At 42.4% G+C, this 20,616-nt stretch overlaps 1 protein-coding gene across 3 annotated transcripts in view; it reads left to right on the top strand.

Annotated features, from left to right (window-relative positions):
- Positions 1-20,616, top strand: part of ARHGAP9 (Rho GTPase activating protein 9) — a 744,735-nt gene that overhangs the window by 263,546 nt on the left and 460,573 nt on the right. For all 3 annotated transcript variants that reach the window (XM_078688987.1, XM_078688988.1, XM_078688989.1), the window contains one exon: positions 6,579-6,761. In XM_078688987.1, coding sequence (XP_078545113.1) covers positions 6,579-6,761 — 183 coding nt within the window. The remainder of the gene's footprint in view (positions 1-6,578; positions 6,762-20,616) is intronic.

Here is a 20,616-nt window from a genome sequence, read left to right as displayed (position 1 = left end):
GTAAATAACTTTTCAGGGATTGTTAAAGGCCTTAGTATTGAATAAAGCTCAATTTTGAAGGATGGGGCTAAGAACGCTACCCTGGGAGTGGGGGGAAAAGGGCTCATCCCAAAATCAGGTGTTCTTTCTTGGCCCCCAAGAGGTTATGCCATCCACCGCAGTGTTGTAGGGGGCGGGGCCTTCATTTCTAAGTGCACTTTTGGTGACTGGTGAATTCGGTTACCCTTACCACACCATCTTCCTGTGAGGCACAGATAAGTGAGGAAGATTGGTACACCTTTGTTTATTCTCTCTATAGCGGTGGAAACTCAGATAGCTCCCAAGTTGATAGAAAGGCTATCTCGAACTCCCAGACTGAAGTGGTACTCTCTGAAATAATCTGCAATATGAAAGCCTCCAGGGCTGGCGGTCCAGATGGTCTCCTATTGGTTATCTTTAAGAAGAATTTGAGAAAGTGGGGCTTAATTTTGAGTTGGTTTTTTAATAAAGTAATGTCTAAGGCATCCTTCCAGATTCTTGAAAGGGAGCACTAATGAAGCCTATTCTTAAAAAAGGCATAACCGATCAGCCATCTAACCACTGTCTGATTTATTTTGCTAGATATCACTTCTGTGCAATTTCTTAACCCCTATTAAAGCATTTAGCCGCCTGGGCTTTAGAAACAAAACTGATCCCTGTGGAGCAGGGAGGTTTCAGACCCTGACATTCAACAGGGGACCTCTGTTTCATGCTGTGGGGCGTTTCATGGTGGTCAATAGAGCTGGTAGGTGGCGTTTGCTGCTGCTTCATTGACTTCTGGGTGGCATTCAACAGAGTGGATAGAAGCACGCTCTGGCGAAAGCTCCATCACTGGAATATAACAGAAACCCTGTTAGATCTCCTGATGAAAATACATAGTGATAACTGGGCACAGGTTGATCTTGACGGAACAGGTAGCCTGTTGAGGAAAATCCTGGTAGAGAATGTCTTGCAACAGATGTGCTGTTTAGTTTGTTTATAGAGGACTTCCCCCAGGCATTAAGTGCTTCTCATAGTTTTTCTCCAAGATTGGGGATCAGCACATCAGTTGCCTTATGTATTCAGATGACCTGGTAGTGATGAATCGTATGCCTATTGGCCTCCAATGCAAATTAAACACACTCAGCTCTCATTGCCTTGAAAATATATTAACGCTTAACATTAAAAAGACAAACATCTTGTTATTTGCTAAAAGAAAAAAGGAGATTTACCTGTTTTTTAGGCAATGCGCGTTTGGAGCAGATTCAAGAGTATAAGTATTTGGGGCTAATTTTCGCAGATGATTTAAGATGGGACAAACATCTGGCCACTCAGAGGCTTGTATTGACAACTGAAGTGAATGGCTTGAAATGGTTTGATATCAAACACGGCAGCTAGACCTTCGAGCCACTAAGTAAAGCCATACAGCGTAAATTAAGCCCCCAGGCCCTATATGGAGTGGATGTGCTGGCAATGGATAGACAGGTCACTTTGGAAAATTAGAATGGTTCAAGCTATAAGCTGCAATTTTATATTTTTATTAAAAATTGAGTCCCCTGTCATAAATTATCAATGTTAATTCTCCCTGAGGTAATGTCAATATTCCCTGGTAAGAGGAATTCAGTGTCAGTAATGTTGGAGCTCTTAGGACTTATAGATATGCACCTTGAGGGGGGGCGAAGTAGAACAAGGCGATGTGCTAAGGAAACTAGCTGGGGTGAGGACCTTCAGTATTTGAGAAACAAGAGATCTGTTGTGCCCTTTCTAATTTCTCATGAGGGCATGGAACTTTTCCCGTATCTGCCCAGAAACTCAGACAGGATTTTGGTAAATTAAATAATGCGGCTGAGGGTAGGAATTGACCCAGGATGGCAGGGCTGAAAGCGAATATAGGTGAGAAACATGATCAGTGTCCATGTAAGTGGTGTAAAAAATACTCAGTGACAACCTACTAGTGGATTGTGTATTATTCCTAAAGGAAAGGAAAATATCTCATGACCTGTTCTAAAAAAAAAAATGTGAGAGAAATTAGTCTAAATCTGGCATGTGGTTTGAGACACCAGGATGCAGCCAATGCCATCGGACAATATTTGCACAAAATGTTATCCTGTGGCAAGATTCCCCTCTCGAGCTGTCCTAGACTGGCATTGCCATTCTGTTTGGAGTTACTGGGATGTTTCTTGAACTATTAGGTAGATGTCGCTCAAATTAGGAGAATGCCCTGGTTATGAAATTTACCCTGAAATTGGGTAATTGGGTCCATTAGTGAGGCCAAACTGATGAAAACTCTGATAATTGTGATAAATATGGCCTTGCACAATGCATTTTACTTGTTAAAATGGAGATTTGATGTGTATGCACCAGCAGGGCTAACTATTTTTTGATGACCTTTCAAAGGGGATTTTTAAAATGGATTGCCTCTCTGCTGGTTTACGCTAAGTTGACCTATATGATGCTCTTTTGTTGCCTAGACCGACAAAATGAGCCTTGCATGTTGTTGGTTAAACTCATGCACTTTCAAACTTTTTGATATGAGTGGGATAAAGGGGCTGCAGATCGCCCTATGAGCTTTAGTGAGGAGATATTTGATATACATTTCATTCTTTTTAGGTCTCGCCTGAGCCAGCGCATGGTGTGGCCTGGCGAGACATTTAGTTAGTGGGCTTTAGAAATCCGACCTCACGTTTTTGCTTGTGACCTAAAGCTTGCGGTTATGCGCGAGGTTACGTGCACAGCCGCCATCTGGCTTTCCGTCATGGCTCATTAAGCCATCAATCGCGGGCACCCTAACAACACGCAAATCACTTTAATTTCCTTGATATTCCACCACATGCTCTCTGCTCTCACTACCCCCTCCTTTCTCTCCATCCCTCCTCGCCAGTCACCAGCTTGAGCCTGGTATTTCTTTTGATATGTGGAACAAATGTACTCAGTATCCTAAGCACCGCAACTTGGTATCTCGAGTGACAATGTGCATCATAACTGTACCAGTCACTAAGGAAAACCTGTTCTAATCGAGGTACAACGTAATAGATTTTAGTCTCCCCCAGGGCAACCACACACTGCTTTCTCTCTTTCTTAAACATTGTTGGATAATGTCTTTCTTGCATTAGTATCCTCATTTATCTTGCTTTGAGAACACTAATGACTCCTGCCTTTCCTGGCGATTGCAGAGCTGAATGAGCCTGTAACTTGAGCCTGACTACTCTCCCGATAACGAGGAGCAAATGCACCCATTATTTTAAGCACCGCAACTCTGGTACTTCGATGAACACTGTAGAATTGAATTATGCCAGCCACTAAGTAAAACCTTTTTCTAATCGATTTCATCATAATATACTCTAATCTCCCACAGGGCATCCCCATTCTGCTCTCTCGTTCTTCCTTATATGTCACTTTGGATCAGCAGTCCTTCTGCAGATTGAGAGCGTCAGTCTCACAGCCCCAGCAGCTGCAAGTCGCTGGGTCCCCTTTGAGGCACGTGCACGACCACAACAACCTTGCGGTGCTCACATACCTACAAGACGTGCGTGAGTTGAGAGAGTGGGGGTTAATAATCCCTGTGTTTTGCATATGCTTTAGTAAAATGCAGGGCTAATCACGTAAACCTGGGACCCCACACAGCAACAGCTGGCTCCTATGGTGCTCTTTATACCTCCCACTGTTGCTTCTCGCACATCCCTTGTGTTTGTTTACCATCGCCTTCATGAAGCTGCAATGGAAAAAGAGCTTGGTTAAGTGCTAGTTTTTATTTACGAACAAACACTCCATCTACACTCCCGCCCTCCTCCCACTCTCAGTTGTGTAGCGTTAACATCGCTCATTGCATGTGCTGTCTGACATTTAAATATATTTCTAATAATAAACATTGCTTGATTGGCGTTGGCAGCTGTGCCTATGTTGTTAGGAAATACCAGATATATGCAGTGTTGTGGTCTTTTGCACTTTTTTGAAAATGTGTGTGAGCAGGCTGCCTATGGCGTCCTCTTCGTTGACACTTATCTACAGATTTGGCAGTCAGATTGAAACCGGGCATTGATAAATCAGCACGGCAAGTTTCTTGTGTACAAGTGGTGATTATGAAATGTTAAGGGAGCATGATGAATATTATGAATACTTGTGGGCAGCCTCTCCTGCTTTGTTCGGCTCAGCCATTTGTTGCTGGGCTTGTCACACGCCATGCTTCTTCCTTCCTATATGCACACTCACAGGCTGCCTCTCAGAGGTGCCTTGTAAAAATACTGCGCCTCTGCCCGTGCCACACTTAGCCTGTTGGTTATAAGGGTGTAACACTGAGCAAGGTACAGGTCCCAAGGTGCCATAGCACTGGGATGTTACATACTCTCTTAATTTTTCACATGCACTCGGGGAGTGCATGTGCCAGCAGTGCCTCCCCCTCCCGTTTTCTGTCCTTGTTTTAACCCACCTCCACCTTCCGTTATTTCTTAAACCCTTGTTTTAACCCACCCTCTGTTTCACCCACCACCCCCTTTCCCACTCTCCCATTATGTTTCTCACCGGCCTCCCTCATGTTGCTTATTTATCACCCCGTCCATTCCTAGGTGAGCATTTGTGTGTTTTTGAGAACACCATAAAAGGTAGTTTGCTAGAAACTGGTGCAGAATGAGAACATACAATGTAATGATTCAGGTGGAACATGACTCACACTGGATTGCTTGGCGTCAAAGGACACACTTGGTTCTGGCTTTGATTGGAGTTTTAAGTGTTTGGAAGGTGCAAGCTGTTTACAAGTTTATTTTATCTAAAAATAAAAAACGTTTTTATTCGATTCATAAACATCTGCTTTGTGTTCGACTACCGGATACATAATTATGGGATGACTCTTTGCACTGAGCAAGATACAGCTCCCAACGTTTTGCAGCACTGGGATGGTAGATAAAGATTATGAATTCAGAATCCACCTTTTATGTGAGCGGCTTATCAAAATGCAGCTCTCAGGATATTCACACTAAACTGTGCACAGAACATTATGGACACTACAATAAAGGACACAGGCCACTTCAGTAGAACTGAATATAAGCATCTGTCCAGCATTTGTTATTGAGTCCTTCATGGATCGCCAAACAGATTTTCTTTTATAGACTCGCCACTCTTAACTCTGATTACTGTAGGTGGGCTAGCCAACAAATTAACAGAACGCGAACCAGAGCCAAGCCAAGAGTCTAGCTCAAATCTTAGAACCCGTGCTTGAGCCGAGCTTTGAAAATGCTTGCTATATAAATTACTGAACAATCATCACATAAAATATGAGCAAGTCTCTTCACAATTCAAAATAGTAAATATTACATAAAAAATAACATTGACAAAGCCATAAGATCTTTCTTAGGAAAACGTATTGGCTTTGCCAATGCTTCTTTAATGAGTACAGAAGCTGCCGAAAAATTATATAAAGAAATCTGTAACCCAGTTTCAAACGAGTGCATGCAACATTAGTCTTTTTGCAGTCACATTTGCACTGACTTGAAGAGGAGTACAACAATCTTTTGTTTGGTTTGCGGTGCTTTCGTCCCACTTTAAGGCATCTGAAAGGTAAAACGAATCAAACATGCTTCCTTGAAGCTTGAAAGGGTTTCTTTGTTTATTCAGCTGTGTTACTACGGCTACTTCCATTTTGTTCCCTGCTATTTTTATGACAAAATGGCTCCACAAAAAAAATAAGTAAAAACATTATCATTTATAATGCTAATAGCTCTAACTTTAACAAATACGAGACCGGTTGCATTGCAGTTTATTGGTCTGGCAAGAAAGCACAACTGTCCGATTAGCTATTGTTACCAATTATTCAATATTTACATGAGGTTGGCATTTGCTACACCCAAAGGAGTAATAATTTTTCACCTTATCCTACTGGCTGTGTAGTGTATCATTTTGCTCTTGTATTGATCGCAATGCAGCATGAGGAAATAGTTTACATCTGAAATGTACAATGAATCATGACACATTAAATTAATTTCATCAGATGCAATGAATACTAAGAGCAACCTTTTTGTTTTTTTCCTCTGCAGCAGGCTTTTAAAAACAAATACAGGCTTTTGAATACGCAAGCCAGATCGATTGACTTTGCCAATGGTTCTTTATTTTTCCCTTTTGTAATCCATATCAGATCAGTGCTCCAAGATGAAACAAATAAAGTCGGTCATCGAACCTTCAGATGCACACTCTACCCACGTTCATGCGTGCTGTTCGAGGAAAGTTTATAAACTAGTCAAACAAGCATTTGCAATGAAATAGGTCTTGCATTTACGCAAGTTTGAGCTATTGACATTGTAAATGACAATGCCTTTTATTTATGTTTTGGTTTTTAAAACATAAATAAAAGGCATTGTCATTAACAATTCCAATAGCTTAAACTCGTGTAAATGCGAGTCCCATTGCATTGCAAATGCTTGTTTTATGTTGGTGTTATGTGTTGGCTTTATTGACCTGATTGAATGAGTATTTATTGGTGATGTTATGATTGTTGTAATTGTACTATGTCAGTGAATTGGGTAATGTGCAATATTTCTGTAGAAATTTAGTCTTGGAAATAAAAAGAACCTGAATACTTTCTTTACTCTTAGATCACAGTCGAGGTGGTGGAGCAGTACTACTCGAACCTGAAGCGCCCAGATTCTAGTGAGCACCTGGCTGCAGCAGATGATCCACTCAGTGATGCCCGCGCACAGATCAAAAACTTCACTCCTACTTCGCAGAGACTCACTTACACACAGTCGATGGTCCTCTCCGAAACACGGGCACCTAAGGTAAGCTTGGAAAAAAGGGTTGGGCAAGGATTCAGGGTACATTGGAATGGTTCTTGACAAGTAAATTCAGGTCACAGTTTTTAAGAATAGCGTTAGTCAAACTTGTTTTTACTGAACTTTTCCTTCATCCTTGGCTACTTTCATAATAATGCAGGGTAATGCCCCATCTGCCTGTTGTGGAACTTGCTTTTTAAAACCTTTACATTTCTCTAGAGGTATCATCAGGATTAAAGACTGGGAGTCTAATTTGCTAAGGTTTTCTGGCAGTTTCTATTCTGACTCTTGGAATCTCTCACTAATTCACACCCAAGGATTGAGTAAGACACAACTACGCACATACAAAAACTTTGTGAATAAGGGCCATATGTATCAAAAAGTCATTTTGCGATTCTCAAAATAGCGATTTTTTTTGCGAATCGCTATTTGAGAATCGCAAAATGCTATGTATGTAGGATTTGCATTTTGCGAATCCTACATATTCCTTAATTGCGAATCTCAAATTGCGATTCGCAATTAAGGAATACCTTCCCATTCATTCCTATGGGCCTAGAGGCCCATAGGAATGAATGGGAAGACATTCGCAATTTGCGATTAGCGAATCGCTAATTGAGAATGCATTTTCAAGGGTGTCAAAAGGACACCCTGTTGCACCCCTGAAATAAGCATGGGTGCACATGTGGCGCACATACATGCCCTAAGGGCATGTATGTGCTTCACATTGCACTTTGAAAAATGCAAAAAAGTGAATTTTTCACAAAAATCGCAAATTACCACCAACTTGAAGTTGGTGGTAATTTGCGATTCCTAAAGGCCAAATTGCACTTTTTTGGTGCTTCTTACATTGCATTTAAGGAATCGCAAAATTTGCAATTCCTTAAATGCAATTGCAAAATAAGGAATTGCAAATTTTGCGATTCCTTATTTTGCACGCAGATGTGCCTCATACATACCACAAAGCAAAATTGCGATCGCAAATGACGAAATTCTGCGAATTTCGGCATTTGCAAACGCAATTTTGCTTGATACATATGGCCCTCAGTCCCTTGATGTTCTGCTCCGACACATCTTAAGATAAGATATGATTGGTTGTCACCAAATCACAAAGATGTGGTGGCAGCCATTTTAGGACTTGTGGACTCTGTCCCCTGTCCTGTAGAGAGAGTAAAATAAAGATATAGGGGGAAGGTAGGGATAACCTGCCCCCTAGCCTGAGTGAGGAGCCCCTGAGGGACCCACTCCCCTTTTCAGCCGAAAAGGTATTTTTTTCTTCATCAGTTCCACAGATCAGAAGCACCGTTAAAAAAAAAAGGTCTTGTGTGCGTTTATACACAAAGTCCCTTGGGGTGGGCTAGGGCCCTGGGGGTCAACACACCGAATTTAATTAAGAAAGTGGACTTGCTGCCCCCTCTCCAAGTCTTCTTGAGGCCCGGGGACCCCATCCCCAGGAGCCAATAAGTATATTATTTGTAAAGGAGACTCTCCAAGCCTTGTAGAGGCCCATCCCCAAGGGCTGATTATAGTTTTAGTGGAGGAGTATGGCCCCTTCCCTGAGCCTCCTTGAGGCTTGGGGACCCCATTCCCCAGGGCCGATTAAGTTTTTAATTTAGGGCAGAGAAGCGGGCGCACCTCCCTAATCGTTCTTAAAGACCAGAACCCCATCCCCTTGGGCCATGTTTTTGAATTTGGGGAGGGGTGCATGTGAGCCCCCTGCCGATACGGCTCGATACAGCTGCAATGTCCCGGGGACCCCATGCACCGGTACACTTCAGTTCCCTTCCCACACACTTTCGGGTTGGAAACACAACTTTGTTCCCACCCGTGCAGGAACAAAGAAGACTGCTGTTCCCGCCCAGATGGGAGCAAAGTAACTGAGCCAGCTCCTGCCAGCACCTCAATGGTTGCTGGTTGGAGAGCAAGCTGGGACCAAAGGGGTTTTGGGGCTTCCCCCGCAGCCCCCAACATTCGGCCAAAATGTCGTCCACTTTAAAAAAAAAAATTGTCTGGCTCCCTCTTCAGTGGTGGCTGAAGAGCTGGCCGGATCCGCAGAGCTTAGGGCTCCCACTGCGGCCCCCAATATTTGGATATGCTGTGGCTGCCCCGGGCGGGCACCTGGGCACCTAGGCACCTACTTTAAAATTTAAAAAAGGTTATGATTCACTGTTCGGTGTAAGGAGCACCCCATAATACGTTAGGGATTCTTTCTATTAGATTTTGTGTTCCTGGTGGTGCTCCTAGAAGGGGCAGGGGCATCACCAATCATTTTTAGGTCACATCTGTCTGATTTTTTAATGACATCTTAAGGACATTCAAAAAGCTGACCTAGGAATACATTTCGCATGTTGCTCATCATTGACTTTGTGGTTTGTAACTCACATTTTTAGGCTTTTTATTTGCTGGCTTTATTTGTTTTACTCTACCCACCTTGAGTTTGTCAAGTCAAGTCAAATGATCTTTATTCGGATTATCAATACATCCATAAAAGTACATACAAGATAAAAATGCATTTAAAACAGTTTAAAAACATGTATATAGATAAAAACTAGTTTATAAAATTGGGTTTAAGCAGCATATATCATAAAGTGCGAAGTGCGTAGTATACAGTACAAAATACATAGTAAAGGGAGAAACATTGGTCTATTGGCATGTTTAGACACAAAATTCAAAAATTTTTATATACTCCCGTAATAATCATTTATATCAGAATAAGAATAAATATACAACTAAATCAGTAGTCAATTTACAGCAGAACAATTAAGTGCAAAAAGTGCAACAGATACCATAATACTGATATCAATTATCCAAACTCCATGGATGCCCTCGATTTCACACATCCTTTTATAAAGCAGCTCACAGTATATATTACTTCGTCAGTATGCAGCGTTTGAAAAAATTTAAATGCGAGATTAAAGTCCCTAAGGTTATATTTACAAAGGATCGGCCTTAAATATTTACAGGTATACAATTTATAATAGCCACAGAAGAAGAAGTAGTGCAGTAAACTTTGTTTTCCGCCCTGAGAACAGGGACAGTCCAATTCTTCTAGTTTTTTATTATATCCAAGGGGGAAGCTAAGCAAATTAACTATGCTTCCATCCCGAAACCTGAACAAAAGGCTCCGATTCCACTTTCCTATTGGTATTGACAAGTATCTATAAAAATTATTCAGATTATCACAACTTGCATCAATAATGAGCTGATATCTAATAACAACAGGTTTAATAGACTCAGTTCTCAGTCGATCCTCTTTATATAAGTCGAGTAAAGCCCATTTGATACTATTCTTATGAGCGGGTACAATGGAATTCGGGGAACTAAAGCAAGAACCCTGACCCACGCTCTGTAGGCTATTCTTGACTGCATTTAACCAAGGTATGCGATGGAAACTATCACTTAACAAACAGTCAGATATTATACTGCGCGTTAAGGACGCTGCTGGATTTAACCATACTTTGATCCAAAAAAGAGCAGGCCTAGACCTAATGAAATCAACAATGTAAGACAATCTCAGTTCATTGTGACAAATGAGTGTAGAGGCGCACAGGACTCCCCCCAGCACCCTCCTGCAAAATCTGTTTTCCTCCGACTGGAAACCCGTACTTTTACAGTAGCCCCACACTTCTGCTCCATATGTCCCAGTTGGCCGACATTGCGTGCGGTATATGTTAAGTAGGGGTGTAACAACATCGGCCCGTTTCGGTTGTCGGAGGGATAAAATTGAGTTGATTGACTTGCCAATTTTATTTCTCGCATATGCAGCATGTAGCTGCCATGAGCCTGAGTTTGAAAATAACAGCCCTAAATAGGGGAAAGTGCTAGTGCATTTTAAAATATTGTTACCGGATTTAATTGATGTGATATTGTACTTTTTTGGTCCGCAATTCATGATAAAAGATTTTTTAAAATTGGTATTTAGACCAAGATCGGACATAAACGCAACAAACCCTGAAATTAAAATGCGCAAAGCATTCGGGGTACGCCCCATTAGTACTGCGTCATCCGCATAAAGTAAAGTAGTAATGGGGGAGCCATTTATAATTGGGACGTCCTTAGTAATTTACTCAAAGTGCTACTCAACCCATTGATATATAAAATAAAAAGCAGGGGGGCGAGTACGCAGCCCTGTCTAACTCCTCTGCTAATAAGAACATCATTGGACAGATCGCCATCATTATTGATCCGTACTCTCGCTTTTAAGTCCCTATGTAACTCAGAAAGAAAATACACCAATGAGTCATCCAAACCATAATCAAGCAAAAGTGACCACAACCTAGAACGATTAACAAAATCAAATGCGGAACTCAGATCCATGAAACCTAAATAAAGAGGGGATTTTTTAACGATGATGTATTTAGCCATAATCAGGTTTAAATTTAGACACTGTTCAACTGTGCCTACTTGGCTTCTAAATCCCAGTTGACTACAATGAAGAACATTGTTATCCTCAGCCCAATTCCTTATCCGTTTAAAGATTACCCTACCAAGGACCTTTAACGTGTTAACGATCAGTGAGATCGGACGGTAGCAGGCGGGGTCCGACCTGTCACCCTTTTTAAATATTGGTACGATTACACTGTTCGACCAGGATTCGGGAATTGAGCTTTCACATAGGTTATTAAATAAGTTGCATAGGAGAGGGGCCCAAAAATTAATTTCTGATTTAATCTGGTCAATAGAAAGACCGTCGGGACCAGGTGCTTTATTACTTGCGCTCTCAATTATAGCATCCTCGACTTCCATTAAAGAAAAAGTCAAAGGTTCAGCGCTATTAGGTAGGGGGGCGATAACTAGAGAGGTGGCTGATATAGCGTAAATTTGAGAGAAATGTTCAACCCACGCCTCACCAGTAATGTTGCAGTTAATTGGGTTGATGCAAGAACCAAAAGATCTTAAGGACTTCACTTCTCTCCAAAAGCCTGCTATATCCTTTAGTGTGGCAGTACGTGTAAGAGATTCCCAGTGGTTAATCACCAGAGCCTCAGATCTAGTGAATAGGGCAATTTTATATTTTGATCTTAAATCTTTCACCAGTTGCACATCCCTAGGGTTGGTTTTTAAAGCAGCCCTCAGGTCCCTATTCGCCTTGGAGCAGGAAGAATCAAACCAGCGTGGACCATGAACTACATTCTGCTTAGCTGGTTTAGAAGATTCTAGTTTAATGACCCCACATAAATTGCCAAAGGCGGCAACCACAACACTACTGGGACCCGTGTGTGACAGACAAGTCTCTACTACCTCAGGGTATTTTCTAATTACTCTAGCTAGAATATCTTTGTTATCTACCCCTTTCCACACTAGTCTTAATCTATCAGTGGATAGTACCAGATTTTTTGGCCCATTCTCCAGCTTTGCTGCAACCTTCATGGTCTGCGGATTATGTAAACAGATTCTAAGCGGATAGTGGTCACTATAAATGGAACAGATGACTTCAGCTTTTAAAATAATTTCGCTTAATGAAGGGCATATGAATATGTAATCTATCGTGGATGCACAACCATGACCCACAAAAGTAGGTGTTATTATGTTATTTGCACTTGGACCCACGATATCCATTACATTTAATAGGTCACGAGAGGCTAAATGATTTTTCAACTCTTCACCGTTTTTACATGGTGGGCTGCTACGATATATATGGGCATTAAAATCCCCTCCAATACAAATGCCATCAAAGGTCCCATACTTATGCCCTTCCATAATGTCGTCGATAAAAGTAAACAAGGAAATAAAATTATCATTAGGATGAGTTACAAAATCATTATTGTAAAAGTTAATAATGCACAGTTTCATTCTGTTAAAATACTTAATGGCCATAAAACAGTTACCTAAAGTGGGGATCAATTTGGTATGCACCCCAGATTTTATTTTGGACCAGATGGATAGACCCCCACTAGGCCTACCCATGTGAGAGGGGGAGGCTTTTAAATCATAACAACAAAAACCCTCCATTGATGGTGACGTGGTGCACCATGTTTCTTGTAACATCAATATATCACAGTTACTGTCAACCCAATTTAGCCATTCTTTGATTTTTAATTTTGATTTTAGTCCTGCTATATTCCAGCTGACAAGAGATAGTTCGGAATCCAGGGCCGTTTGTTTGTAAATCGAAATTTTTTGACTCGTAACAGGTTGAGGCAAATGATGGAGAACAGTCTGAGATTCGAAAATTGGTGACAAAGATGGTACATCAGAGTTAGGCAAGGATGGTCAGTCTTGTAAATCTAAATCCGACAAAGGTGCAAATCTATTGAACATCTTAAGAGGAAATGGGGCCGGTTGAAATTGCATAGGCGGTGGCTGAAAATACATCGATGGTGGGTAAAAATGCATTGGTTGTGGTTGAAATTGCATAGGAGGAGGCCGGGGGTGTCTTGCCATTTGTCTATAGAAATAACTCAAAGGTAGCATGCATGCAACAGTAGAAATGGCAGAACAATTACTGTTTCTATTAAGGAGGTTTCTCACAGTCCCTGGGTTTTGAAAGTTAAGAACTATGCAGTCGCCTTCTTTATCTTTGGTTAAAGGCCCGACCCACGACACCCTGCGGACTGATAGAATCTCTCTTGAGATATCATAACCAACGCCTTTGTGTTTAGTCAGCCAGTCTATGCATTTGTTTCTCAATTGCACCCATGATTCCCCCCTGGCCCTCCCTCAACTGTGGTACACCTGCAAGTACCAGAACAAAGGGACAAGCATCTGGAGGCAGGTGTAATGCGGGCCCCTGATGTTTAAAGGATTTGCTTGGCCCTTGTTTACCAATACCCTCAGTATTATTTACAACAGTTGATCTTGGCGCTGTTGTTGGTTGGATAAAACCATTCTTGCAGTTAGAAGCAGTGTTGGTATAGTTGGTAATCAAGGGGGGTGTAGTTTTTCTTGGGGCAGGTGTAGGGGTAGGCCTAGTAGTTAAATCAGGTTTTGCCAAATGTGGCCCTCCATCAATGGATCTTAGAGGAATTGTAGATGATACAGTGGGCGGCGGGAAAGTTACGGGGTTACTCACCACCCCGCCCAGGTGGACAGTAGTTTCCTGTTTCTTTACTGACAAGGTGTTATTTACAGATTCCAATTCTTTTAAAAGACGATCGGCCCTGATTTGGTCCAGAATAACAGACCCCTTCTTTTTTGTTTCACCGTTTTTGACCAAATTATCTAATCTATCAAGTCTTTTAAAAACATTATTAAACTCGCTGATCATTTGCTTTTCTATCCGGTTAAAAATAGTATCCACTATAGTTTCTATAAGGTTCACATTCTGTCTTGAGAGATTATAGTTATCTCCCATTAGTGTTGTTTGGGTCCAAACAGTATTAGAGTTCTCACTCGAGTGAATGGTAGATGCGGCAGTAATACTGCCCATATCTGCTTGATCTTTATCCTCCGTAGGAACAATTTGCGCCCCCGTAGATTTATTTTTATTCCACAAACTTTGGGATTCTTATGGATTGACGGTTGTTTCCTTTTATTAGCACTTTGCTTGGTAGTGCCTCTTTTACGTTTTTCTCCTCCCTGTTTATTGCTACAAGATTCCAAACTGTCCAGGGTATTGACTTCATCCGGAGAAGCTATTATAATAGTAGGAACAATTTCATTTAGCAAGGCTGCAGGGGGTGTAGATATAAGTGCCGGCTTTTGAGCGACAACTGGCGGTGATGTGGGGGCAGAGTCCAGTGCTATGTAAGTGATAGTGTTTTCGTCATCCAGGACAGTGGGCACATTAACGGGAGGATGTGATGACTTAACAACAATAACTGCAGGGGTTATATGCATATTCCCATTAGTGCTACTTGCACTCTTTGTTGTTATACTCGATGTATAGTTGGTAGTAAGAGGACCCATAGAAAACCTCCTCTCCGTCTCCACAATCTCGTTAAAGGCTGTGTCTATCAATGTCTCAAATGATGTAATGAGGGAGACGGAGGTATCAACACCCTGGGTAGAAGCATCAATATTGTTAACGGTAGGCGTGTAATCGCCCATTTTATTATCCAAGTACAGTGCTCACCTTAAAGGGGGAAATCTTAGGGACGTGGCCCGCCCGGCCACTGCAGTCCACTGACGGCCACAGACGGCCCGCCCTCTGCCCGGGCTCAGCCCGGCGCCGCCCGCGCGCGTCCCGCGACGCGGAGGGAGCGTCCTGTTTTAATAGCGCCTCCAGGCGCGCAGCGGCAGGAAGTGGCCGGAAGTGACCGCTAAGCCCTCTGGGAGCTGTAGTCTCCAGCCGCCGCCTGCCGCGATGGAATGGAGCGGCAGCGGCGAGACCACAGCGTCAGGGCCCCAGGAGCGCGGTGAAGTTCAGCAGTGACAGCAATGTCAGGTAAGGGCTCCCGGTCCGTTAGGCTCCGTTAGGCTGCAGGCAAAGAATGACCCCCCTTGAGTTTGTCCTTCCATTGCTCAAACCTTGTTTACTGTATTCTTCCATGAACTCGCTGTCTGTAAACAGGCCTTTAAATCTTGTTCTTATCTTGCCACATTTGCTGTGCATTTAAAGACGGAAGTCAAATGTCAAGCTCTCAGGGAGCTAGTTGTTTACTTTTATTTCTTTAACTTCAAAGTGAGAGAATTTATGTTACAATGCTGCTAAGTATCCATGTAAGAGGAGAGGGTGTGATTTTTTTTTTCAAGCACAACAAAATAATTAACCACACTGATGTTTCAGAATATGTCAGAATTAGTTCTCAGGAAGCACATTCTTTTTTGTAATTCTGAAGTGTGGTGGTATCAAATATTTGAATACGATCAAAACACATTAATACACCAGGTGATGACATTTGCACACATTATCGTGTGTGTGCAGTACACCCTAGCATTTATGTAAACCACATGACACAAGAGAATAGTAGCCCACATTTCTTGATTGCATATTGGTCTAGCTGTCACCGAGCACAGATGGCACATTGCACACTAGTTATATATCCTCTCAGTTCTTTGATATCTCTTTGTTTTGTTTGACATTCTTTATTTCTATTAGGCATGGTTGTTTGTTATAACAAGCATTTGCAATGCAATAGGTCTCGCATTAGGAAAGTTTGAGCTATTGGTATTGTAAATGACAAATTTTTTATTGATGTGTTGGTTTTAAAAATAGCGAAATTAATAGCTTAAACTTTTGTAAATAACTTTTGTGAAGATTATGTTCAGTGTATTTTATTGTGACGAAAATCCAAGAACAGAAGTGAAATATTAACATTTTTTTGTGACATTTGTAATAAAGCTTGAAACATTGAGCAAACATATTTGAACCAGTTGTTGTTGAATGGTTGCACAGAGTGATGTTGTGCTGGCGACGAGTGATGCTGTGGCGTTCAGTGATGCTGTGATAGCGCATAGTGATGTTGTGGTGCCCCTGAGTGATGCTGTGGTGGTGCTGAGTGATGCTGTGGTGATGCGATAGATAGATAGAGTGAATGCGATAGATAGAGGGAGGGCGATAGATCGATAGAGGGAGGGCGATAGATAGATAGAGGGAGGGCGTTAGATAAATAGAGTGAGGGCGATAGATAGATAGATAGATAGATAGATAGGTAGATAGATAGATAGATAGATAGATAGAGTGATGGCGATAGATAGATAGACAGATAGATAGAGTGAGGGCGATAGATAGATAGAGTGAGGGCGATACATAGATGGAGTGAGGGCGATAGATTGATAGATAGAGTGAGGGCGATAGATAGAAAGAGTGAGGGCGATAGATAGATAGATAGATAGATAGATAGATAGATAGATAGATAGATAGAGTGAGGGTGATAGATAGATAGAGTGAGGATGATAGATAGAGTGAGGGTGATAGAGTGAGGGCGATAGATAGAGTGAGGGCGATAGATAGATAGAGTGAGGGCGATAGAGTGAGGGCGATAGATAGATAGATAGAGTGAGGGCGATAGTTTCAGTGAGGGCGATATAAGGCCCGATAGGGACCCGTTTCAATGTCCGTTTTCAATTAGTACTGGGTCTGAGACCCAGCCCACTTAAAGTTCTGCATGTTGTTGAATGCGTGCATATGAGGCAGCGTGGGGACAGGTGACCTAGAGAACGTGTATTATCCTGCCCCATTCATTTTTTTTCTGGTCAACCTTACGTTTTTAACCAGTGAAATAGAGGATATGTAGGTCCACCTGAGGTGCCCCACATTATGACAGGTGTTAAACAAGAGCTTACACTTGACTGACCCGGCGCAGACCAAGTGTTTAGATTAGTGGGGTTAAGATGTGTGTAGGGTATGGCACAAAGCATAAAGAAAGAGAGAGAGAGAGAGAATGTGTCTCCTAGTGTACAGTGCCACAGGACGACAGTGAGTCAAATGCATACATCCAAGGTTCTGCACCATAGCACAGATCCCGCTGATTGAGAATCTAAAACCTTCAAGCCCAATCTGAATCTCCTCAGAACCCATACAATTCAAAGACCATCTAGACTATATGCGCAGAGGCTTGCTGCATGTACCTCACGCGTGAAGTACCATTTTCAGTACTTTGTGTAAGCCTCATGTCTTCAACAACAATTACTCATTAGGTCAAGGGCTCACATTGGAACTTTATTATTGGCCATTTTAAAACATCAAGCTAGCTGTAAAAGAGCCCGAAACTCTATAACCCTAATTTTATCGATAAACTATTAAGACGTTGCCCAAGGAATCAAAGTATCGCTCCTAAAAGACTTTGATCCACTAAGATGTGACTGACACTAAGACGTGCACTAAACCAAGACGACTTCAGATTGAGCAAGACCAGGCGAGGGTGTATTCTAGCTTCAAACTCGGCAGCTCTGGCCATTAAACCACACCCTGTAACTAGCACCCTATTTAATGGAAAGGAGACGGACACTACTGACATAGCACATGCAATGGAGGTGGGGGGGCAGGGAAAGAAAGCCTGCAAGGGGGTGGATATGCTGGTACCAGGAAGTAGAGAGGGTGGTAAGAAAAGGAGAGAAGTGGGAGCAAACGCGATGGGAAGAGGTATGGAATGAATGAGGCAGCAAGTGAGAAGAAGAGAAGAACTGAGACAACTGAGTTTGGTAGAGGAGTAGGGAGAAAGAAGAAGATAGAAAGGGAAGGATACAATAGAGAGGGCGGGTTTTAGGGAAGAGTGAGGGGTGGAGGGACGCATGAGGAGGGGTGAAGGGGAGATATAAACGTGAGGGAGGAGGAGGAGCGAGTGAATAGCGAGAATGAGAAAAAAAGATGAAAGAGAGAGGGGGGAGGTGGAGTGAGAGCCCCCAATGGTGATTCACAGTGATAGAGTCCGTTTATGGGAAGGGGTATGTATCTTGGACTGAAAGCAGAGGTGATCAGGGATTCTAACAGTTGGTCTTTCAAATGTCAGACCCGTAAATCAAGGAACAGAGACAAGTGTCTATTTTTACAGGTAAAGGTCCCAGCTCCCCCGCCACTTCACATGTGATCTTATGTGTGTGCTAAAGTGAAAGTGTGTCATTTCGCCGCTTTCTCAAAAGGAAAGTGTCAGGAAAGTGCCAAGTGGCAGGTCTAGGCCTTCTTAGAGAAAAAATTCTTACTATGGCAGATATTCCCAAAATCCGAGAAAGCTGCAGCCTGGAATGGCCCGTTTTGTGCTGCAGGTAAAAACACACTTTGTTACAAACCGCAAACCGCTGCATTCTGGGACTTGTGGTGTGGCCACCAATAACCCACACATACAAAGTGCTGCTGGCTCAAAAACAAAAATGCATTAGGTCGAGTCTTCTTTTGATATACTCAAATAGTAAAGGTAATACTCTATCAACAATTGTTTCCTCTTCTAAGAAATGGATGATAAAGGCTGCCAGTGGTCACTGTCTTAAAAATGAGAAGCGGCCGTGAAGCACGGGGCGGGGCAGCAGAACCCTTTGATGTCGCTCACGGCCTGGTGGCCGTGAAAGTGCAAGCAATTAGGGGGGAGGAGAAGTGAGGCCAGCGCGCACTGTGCACGCTATGGAAGCCTGTGGGAGGGAGGCTGATGGCTCACTTCCCTGTTCCATACTCCTAACATCAGAAACTACTACATCTGCTGGGGTGACCTCTGATGAAAAGGCACCTTTAATTGGGAATGTTGTACTTCTCATACAAACCAGAGTCAGAAAATAGGGTGTGACTGCATTTAATAGTGATTCAATTGTTGGAATAGCATCCAATGATAAAGTCAGAAAAATATGGTGCAGAATCTCTGTATCCGAGTATCACTCCATGAGTCCGACAATTGATGACAATAGAGTAAGAAAAGTTAGGAACAGTCAAATGATCATCCCCCAAGAAACTGGGGCACACAAACCCTCCCATTTGCAGCTGTCCAGGGAGAGCTTCTCTCCAGGGACTTAAGTAAAATGTGTTAAGGCTTGATTGCATTATTCGATGGCCTTCCAACCAAATGAAGAGATTTTTGTATAAAGAATAAATGAGCCCTGATCACACTGGGAAGGTGCTGATTTTGCTAGGTGTTCCAAGGATGGGAACATGACAAAGATCTGTGACGTAGCCTCTACAGTGGCCAACAGACATCCACTCTAAATAAAGGATATTCATCTTAGTGCTGAATGGCGTCACAACATTAATCATCTACGTTTCAAAGACATCCGTGGTAAGTGACTAGCGGTAGAGCAACTGAAGCTAAAGCAACCCTTTCTTCTCAACACACAGGGACGTATACTTCCAAAGAGTAGCTACTAAACCTCGAGAAGAGTTGTTATCAGCTGTGTGAAAGGCTCTCCAGAGTGCGCTGCAACTATCAGCAAGATTACAATCCCTGCAAATGGATAAACATTATGGGGGTTCAAAAGTACTTCTGTGTAAAGTCTTTCAGCGTTTGCAGCTGAGGTACCAGGAAGGACCCTCGCCAGCAGAGGGACAAGTTATGAAGTAGACTTTGGTCCCACTTGGCGGCGGCAGTAGCCATGACTTCTCCATCAAAGCTCAAAGAATCCGACACTAATGAAATGTACCGTTTCTGGCTGGCTAATGAGGGACAAGTAGACAGGAAGGGAATGAACATCTGAAAGCACAAGGTAACCTCTGCAGAGCAGGCACATCTTTCGAAAGAGCAGCTCATCCTACCTCTCTAATTAAGGAACGAGGTCAACGAAAGGTTACACAAGTCTGACAAAAAATAAGGAATGTACTTTTCTCAGACAAAACGACTTCGAAAAACCGTACATGGCATCAATATGTCATCGGGAATATTGAAGGCCCATGAAAAGTAATTCAGGATGTGTTCTAAAAATCAGATGTAACGTGTAATATCAAACTCGAAGAAAGAGTAGTTGGTGCACGGCTTTTGGAAGTCACTTCCTTCTATCGTTAGTGCTAACATTGCAGAGGCCTTTGAAAAAGGGGCACCCAGTGCAACTACATTGGAAACAAATCAATTAAAGATACAAGTGATGAAAAATAGTTTTGGAGCGATTCCATGGTAAGGAAGTTTAATTTCAGTTTAAAACGTCCGTCTGTTGTGCTTTTTATGCTAAAACAGGACACAGATCCTGCAAAATGTCTGGGGACTTCAAACGGTTTTGTAATGGAGTAAACTAGGTGATGTTTCCATAAACGTGTGACATATGGGAACTATGCGAGGTCTGTTAATGTGGAGGATCCTGCAAGATGGGGACCTTCAGCAACCAAGCCACCATCTGTAGTCTTCAACTGCAAACGAGTGCTCTGTCAATACCCGGACATGAAACGCCTGCCTCACTGCTTCATTTCCAAGAAGTGACGGCAATACTTAACAAAGACATATCCATTTATTCAAGCTGCAGCCAGTGGCATTTAGTGGTATACGCAGCTTGTTTCTGTTGGTGATATTTCGGAGACAAACACCCTGGGAGCACTGCTCTGATCTTTGTTTAATGGACGGCCTTAAAGGCATTG

The sequence above is a fragment of the Lissotriton helveticus genome, chromosome 1_1 (genome assembly GCF_964261635.1).
Source record: "Lissotriton helveticus chromosome 1_1, aLisHel1.1, whole genome shotgun sequence".
Lineage (NCBI taxonomy): Eukaryota > Metazoa > Chordata > Amphibia > Caudata > Salamandridae > Lissotriton > Lissotriton helveticus.
Note: the sequence above shows the minus strand (reverse complement) of the source record. Positions and strands in the feature narration are given on the sequence as shown.